The following is a 7,584-nucleotide window of genomic DNA, read 5'->3' as shown; positions in this document are numbered from 1 at the left end:
CTCTTGAACCCAGGAGTTTGAGGCTATGGTGAGCCAGGATGACACCACTGCAGTCCAGGCTGGACAAGAGTGAAACCCTGTCTCAAAGAAACCAAAACAACTTAATTCCAGATTTCTTACAATAAAGTGTACAAAACTAGGTGTGGTGATGTGAGGCAAGAGTATAGCATGAGCCCAGGAGTTTGAGTCTGTAGTACACTGTAATCATACCTGTAGGCCGGGCATGGTGGCTCATGCCTATATCCCACCACTTTTTAGGAGACTGAGGTGAGAGGATTGCCTGAACCCATGGGTTCAAGACCAGACTGGGCAATCTGGTGAGACTTCATCTCTACAATAAACCAAAAAATTAGCCGGGCATGGTGGTGTGTGCCTGTAGTTCCAGCTACTTGGAAGACTAAGGCAGAAAGACAGCCTGAACCCAGCAGGTCGAGGCTGTAGTGGCTGTGAGTTTGCCACTGCACTCCAGCCTGGGTGACAGAGTGAGACTCCAACTCAAAAAAAAAAAATCATACTTGTGCATAGCCACTGCATTCCAGCCTGGGCAATATAGCAAGACCCCAACTCTTTTTTGTGTGTGGCGAGGTTTCATTCTGTCGCCCAGGCTTGAGTGCAGTGGCAGGATCACAGCTCATTACAGCCTCGACCTCCCAGATGCAGATGATCTTTCTACCTCAGCCTCCCGAGTAGTTGAGACTGCAGACATGTGCCACCATGCCTGGTTACTTTTTAAAATCTTTTTTTAGAGACATAAGGTCTCACTATGTTTCCTAGACTGGTTTCAAACTGGGCTCAAGCAATTCTCCCGTCTCAGCCTCCCAAAGTGCTGGGATTACAGGTGTGATTCACTGTGTCCAACTGACTCTAATTAAATTTTTTAAAAAAGGGAAACCCCTTCAGGACCCCTCCCACTGTGGAAGCTTTACTGTCCTCTCAATAAATCCTGTTTTCTTAAAAAATTAAAAAGCCTGTAATTGCCTAAACAAAGCCTTAGGTGATCTCTCTTCTGTCTGCTCTCTTGCCATTTTCCCCAGGTTCAAAGCTGTAGCCTCAGGGGCCACCTCTCACATTGTTCAGTTAATTCTATCAGGGGCCTTTCTGTTCTCCCTCCACTAGAATTTTTCCTCCTGACCATTTCTCTTTTCATCTTTCATGTCTTAGCTCGCTGTTAACTTCCTCTAATGGTCTTCCATGATGATGCTATTTAAGGAGGGAGTGCCTGTTATATCATCCGATTTACTTCCTTCTCATCATGTATTACTCTCTAACATTGTTTTGTTCATTTATTAAACTTTATTTTATTTTTTATTTTATTTATTTATTTTTTGAGTTGGTGTCTCACTCTCATCACGGCCACTACAGCCTCGACCTGCTGGGCTTAGACGATCCTTCCACCTCAACCTTCCAAGTAGCTGGAACTACAGATGCACACCGCCACTCCCAGCTAGTTTTTGTGATTTGTTGTAGAGACGAGGTGTCACCAAGTTGCCCGGGCTGGTCTTGAACTCCCCAGGTTCAGGCAGTCCTCTCGCCTCAGCCTCCCAAAGTGCTGGGACTACAGGCTGAGCCACTACATCCAGCCATTTATTAACCTTTAATTCTTTGATTCTACCTACTAGAAGAGAAGCTCCTTGAATGCAGAGTCTTGTCTATGTAGTATACCATTCTCATCCTCAGAGTCCATCCTAGCTAAATGGAAAAAAATAAGTAGTGATAAAGAGTATAGGCTTAAGAGAGATTGAAGGGTGAGGTAAGAAAGGGACAGGAGTAGGTGCTGGATTTGATCTGGGGAATTAGAGAAAGGGAAGCATGCAGCATAATTCACAGGGCTGGGCTTACACAACAGTGTGGATGGTGGCACCGCTAGCCAGGGTTGGGGACATCAAGAAATGACCTGGTTTGTGGGCAGAGTAGGAGACAGAGAAAAGGGTGGATCTTAGACATTGACCTTTGAGCATAAGGTAACTTCACCATATCTTAGTGAAAGTATTGTGAGCAGTTACTGGAAGATAATTTTGACTGCCCTTCCCACTTTGCCAGCCCACAGCCTTTTCTTGAGTACAGCAGCCAGACTGAACTCTGGCTTTGCAGTATTTAAAAGAATAAGTCAAGCTGGGCACGGTGGCTCAGCCTGTAATCCCGCGCCTTGGGAGGCTGAGGTGAGTGGATTGCCTGAGCCCACAGGTTCGAGACCCGCCTGGGCAACTTGGCAAGACCTCATCTCTACAATAAATCAAAAAATCAGCTGGGCATGGTAGCGCGTGCCTGTAATTCCGGCTACTCGGAAGGCTGAGGCGGAAGGATCGCCGGAGCCCCAGCAGGTCAAGGCTGCGGTGGCCGGGAGCAGCCACTGCACTCCAGTCTGGGCGACAGAGTGAGACTCCAACTCAAAAAAAATAAAAATAAAAGAATAAGTCAGATCTTGTTACTCTTCATACTCAAACCTTCCAGAGAAGCTGAAGCAGGAGCATCACTTAAGCCCAGGATTTTGAGGCTGCATTGAGCTATGATTGCACCACTCACTGCACTCCAGCCTGAGCAACACCATCTCTCTGTCTCTCTTTTTTTTTTTTTTTTTTTTTTTGGTAAAGTGAGGGCTTACTATGTTGCCCAGGCTTGTCTTGAACTCCTGGGCTCAAGCAGCCCCTCCCACCCTAGCCTTGCAAAGTGCGTGAGCCACCATGCCCAGCCGACACCATCTCTTAAAAAAACAAAAAAAATCTTCCAGAGGTTTCCCATGTCACCTAGAATTAAAGCCAGAGCCCTTACAGTCCCATGTAAGGCTTTTCTCCATGTAGCCTCTCATACTTTCCTGATCTTATATCCTGAAGGACGATGGCGCCAGTGAGACTCGGTACCCTTTGAGGCCAAGAGATTTATTAGAGCAGCGACTACAGGGAAAGGGAAGGAGGTCTGTAACCGCCTGGTGGGAAGAGGGAGTGAGAGAGAGAGGGCGAGAGAGAGGTCTGTATTTATTGGTTTTGGGAGGGGGCGGCCTGTGCTCTCTGAGCCTGGCCATGCCAGCGAGAGCCATCTTAGGGTCTTTATTGGAGGGAGCTATGAGGTAGTATTCCTATAGGGAGATAATATTTGTACATAAGTTTAAGTTTCGCGTGCGCGCGGGAGAGGCAGGAATTTACGGACTTTGTTGTCTTTGTTAGGTTCCCTATAGGGTTGGTGCCATCTTGGGAGACATCCTTCTGGCTGTTCCCTGTGCCTTTCATATCCTACTCCTCTTCCTCATCCACTGGCCTCCATGCTATGCCTAGGACATACCTGGTGTGCCCCAGAGTCTCTGCACTAAATAGCCTTAGATATTCTTGTGGCTCATTCCCCATTTGGGTCTTTGAGGAGACAGCATCTTCTCAACAAAGCCCTCTGTAACCATCTCATTTAAAATCTGACCCTAGGAGCCGGGCTCGGTGGCTCAGCCTGTAATCCCGCGCTTTGGGAGGCTGAGGTAAGTGGATTGCCTGAGCCCGTGGGTTCGAGACCTGCCTAGGCAGCAAGACCTACAATAAATCAAAAATTAGCTGGGCGTGGTAGCGTGCGCCTGTAATTCTGGCTACTCGGAAGGCTGAGACGGAAGGATTGCCGGAGCCCAGCAGGTCGAGGCTGCGGTGGCCGGGAGCGGCCACTGCACTCCAGTCTGGGCGACAGAGTGAGACTCCAACTCAAAAACAAAACAAAACACAACAAAAAATCTGACCCTAGCCCAGGCTCGGTGGCTCAGCCTGTAATCCTAGCACTTTGGGAGGCCAGGGAGAGTGGATTGCCTGAGCCCACGAGTTCGAGACCAGTCCGGGCAACTTGGTGAGACCTTGTCTCTACAATAAAATAAAAAATAGCCAGGCGTAGTAAGTAGCACACGCCTGTAGTTCCAGTGACTCGAAAGGCTGAGACGGAAGAATCGCTGGAGTCCAGAAGGTCAACACTGGAGTGGCCTTGAGCATGCATGCCACTGCACTCCAGCGTGGGCGAAGGAGTAAAACTCTGACCCAAAAAATAAATAAAATAAAATCTGATCCTTACTCACCTGAATCTCCTATCTCCTTGCTTTGCTCTGTTTTTTTTTAGTTGGAGTCTCATTCTGTAGCCCAGACTGAAGTGCAGTAGCACGCTGCTCACAGCCTCCACAGCCTCAACCCGCTAGCCTCAGGCAGTCCTTTCACCTCAGCCTTACAAGTAGCTGGAACTACAGGCATGTGGCACCACGTCCAGCTAATTTTTCTTCATTTGATAGAGGCAAGGTCTCAGCAAGCTGTCCAGGCTGGACTTGAACCCCTGGATTCAGGCAATCCTTTCGTCTCTGCCTTCCAAAGTACTGGGATTACTGCACCCGACATAGGTATTTTCTATAAATATATCAGACAGCTGTAAATGTAAATTAGCCTTCTTTTTCATTCTATTTCATTATATGCTTGTTTTTTTGTTTTTGGAGTTGGAATCTCACTCAGTCACCCAGACTGGAGTGCAGTGGCATGCTTACGGCCACCTCAGTCTCAACTTGCTGGGCTCAAGCCATCCTTCTGCCTCAGCCTTTCAAGTATCTGGAACTACAGGCATGCGCCACCACACCCAGCTAATTGTTTTTGTTTTTATTGTAGAGATGAGGTCTCGCCATGTGCCCAGGCTGGTCTTGATCCCACAGGTTCTGGCAGTCCTCTTGCCTCAGCCTCCCAAAGTGTTGGGATTACAGGCATGAGCCACAGTGCCCAGCCTCTATTTCATTGTAAATCCAAGTTTCTAAAGACAGATACATTTCTGTCTTAAGGAATTATTAATCCTATCTTCTTTCCAAGTAGAGTTTCATGCGAAGCAGGTTTTGATGATTAGGTTAACCAGATAAAATAAGTAAGATACCTAGTATCACTTCTGAATGAATGGCAAGAAAATCAAGTCCACTCTCATGCTTACTTTGTTTCCTGGATTTAGCTAAATATTGCACACATTTCCAGTTACTCAGCCTCGACATTCTTGTTTCTTTTATGGCAAAGTATGCTTCTCACCATGCTAAAAATGGGTGCCACAATGAAGCAAAGATGTGGTCTATCATAGACATTGTCTCTGAAATTATATTTATATTTTAAAGATTAAGAAAAACTGGCATTAGAGGAGGGAAAAAATCTTTCAAACTATGATTGTGTATAGTGTGGAATAAAAAATTTCAGTTCGGGCCAGAGGTGGTGGCTCACACTTATAATCTCAGCACTTTGGGAGGCCAAAGTGAGATGATTACCTGAGCCCACAGGTTCGAGACCAGCCTAGGCAACTTAGCAAGGCCTCAACTCTACAATAAATCAAAAAAGTAACTGGGCATGTTGGCACGTGCCTGTAGTTCCAGCTACTTGGAAGGCTGAGGCAGAAGGATCACCTGAGCCCAGCAGGTTGAAGCTGTGGTGCCAGAAGTGTGCTACTGCACTCTAGCCTGGGCAACAGAGTGAGACTCCAACTCAAAAAAAAAAAAAGTTTAAGTTCAGATCTTTTTTTCTTTACAGGAGACTTAATGGAGAATTTAGTCCCCCATCCTGAATTCAAGATGCTGGGTATTCGTAACATTCCTCAGATGTCTGAGAAGTCACTGGCATACAGCACGTTTACTTGGGCTGGCCTCCTCAAGCATTTGAGACAGATGCTCATTTCTAATGCGAAAATGGAAGAAGGTAAAGGGTATTTTAAAAATATACAACCCACAAGCTGGGAAAAATGCCTGGTCTGGAGCTCTCACTGTAAACTGGCTTGGACCAGTTGAAATAATAGTCCCTTCTTCTGGCTTGGGAGGCTCCTGCAGAAACTCACCAGGACATTCCAGGAGGACTGCTTAATGACTTTACAGTTTCATTACCAGTATGGAATTTGTCTCCATACTTCTAAATATCTTGCTTATACTGTTATTTTTTTTTATTTTCCAGATTTATTTATTATTCATTGTATTCCAAGTATGAAAATTGAATTATTCTACACCCCCTACACACACACACACACACACACACACACACACATTCATTGCCCTCCTTTCTCCCAATATAGTTATAACACACTTTTGGGTTAGATCAGTTTTTGCTGTTTGTTTTAATTTTGCTACTATATAAATATTATTCACAGTACAGCCATAATGTACTGTGTACACACACTGTATTTTCATTTCATGTATAATTTATTTTTTCCTCCTAGAGTTGTTAATAATTATATTTATTTGATTGATATTCTCTGTATGTATCACTAATTTATCCTGAAACATTTCTGTAAAAATGGGCCGCTTCTCAACATGTTTAAGCCATCAGGTAAATTGATTACTTCCATTATCTTCTTGAAGATACCCCCTAGAAGGGCTTCATCTTCCTCTTCGAGTCTGGACTCACCACTCCCCAGTCTTGATAAACAACCAGCATTGGCATCTTTGTCTGCTTCATCCTATATTACATCCCTGCTTCCTAGACTTCAAATCTTCTAGTTTTTTGGCTTAATTCCCTCGTATGATGGACCATCCCCTCCAACAGCTTCCTAAGAAAGAGTCCAGGAGTCCAGGTACAGTGGCTCAGCCTGTAATCCCAGTACTTTGGGAGGTAGAGGGTCTGCTCCCCCTTGCCCAGAACCACTTTTTCCTCTGGGCAGCATCTTCAAAACTTGCCATTGAATGCATTCTGTTCCTAATCTCATTTTGTTCTCTCTTGAAGCTTGTAAGATTGTGTCTTTGTCTACAGCATTCCGAAAATCCTTGTTTTGTGTCTTGTTTCTCTCAGTAGAATGTAAGTTTTATGAGGCCAGGAATTTTTATCTGTTTACTGCTATATATCTTTGGAGCTTGGTACAGTGGTCCAGCACATAATCAATACTCAGCAATTACTTGCTAAATGAGTAACTCTGGGCATTGAATGGACCCCCATGGACATTGAAGACTTGTGTGGGCTTCACAGCAGGGTGATCTGCCTGGCCGTTTTATTGGTGGGCTCCCAAATATCACACTTGACTGTCTAACTTCTAGATGAGTTTTTCAGGGAGGACATGCACTATTACCTTTCCCTGGGAAAGCCTCCATGTCATGAACTGGCTTTCTGTAAGTTCTCTGCAGGGCTGTGCCTGGTGTCAGAGGCTGGAGCATTATAGGCTTAGCCTTTTCAGAGCAGAAACCTCCTTGTAGGTTTCTAGAGTGAGGAAGGGTCTGGGGCTCTCACTGCTTCTCAAACAGATTTTTAACTAATCCCCTTGTTTTTTCCACTTTTAGAATTAGCTGGCCTATTTCCAGAACCTCAACTATGGGCAGAAGATTTAGCTTTTTCTGGTTGTTCAGTCAGTAGCCAATGGTTCATTTGCTTCTCAGCTTCCAATATTTTGTTGTCATTATCTTCTCTCTTGTTCCCTTTTTTTCTTGTTTATGTCTTTGAAGAGATCTTTTTTATTGTCTTAGCGGAATTTGGGGAGAGAGTGACAATGAACTGGTATGTTCCATCTGTAATGCTTAACTAGAAACTGTTATTATGTACTAGTAGCATATACTATACTACAACTTAAAATAACTTCAGTTTTCGCTGGGCTCGGTGGCTCAGCCTGTAATCCCGTGCCTTTGGGAGGCTGAGGTGAGTG

At 45.0% G+C, this 7,584-nt stretch overlaps 1 protein-coding gene across 2 annotated transcripts in view; it reads left to right on the top strand.

The window, feature by feature from the left end:
• Positions 1 to 7,584, top strand: part of TUBD1 (tubulin delta 1) — a 27,547-nt gene that overhangs the window by 11,609 nt on the left and 8,354 nt on the right. For both annotated transcript variants that reach the window (XM_008070838.2, XM_008070839.2), the window contains one exon: positions 5,499 to 5,663. In XM_008070838.2, the coding sequence (XP_008069029.1) occupies positions 5,499 to 5,663 (165 nt within the window). The remainder of the gene's footprint in view (positions 1 to 5,498; positions 5,664 to 7,584) is intronic.

This window comes from Carlito syrichta, unplaced genomic scaffold (genome assembly GCF_000164805.1).
Source record: "Carlito syrichta isolate Samal-C Ts95f unplaced genomic scaffold, Tarsius_syrichta-2.0.1 Scaffold314028, whole genome shotgun sequence".
NCBI lineage: Eukaryota > Metazoa > Chordata > Mammalia > Primates > Tarsiidae > Carlito > Carlito syrichta.
This window is presented reverse-complemented; position numbering and strand designations above follow the sequence as displayed.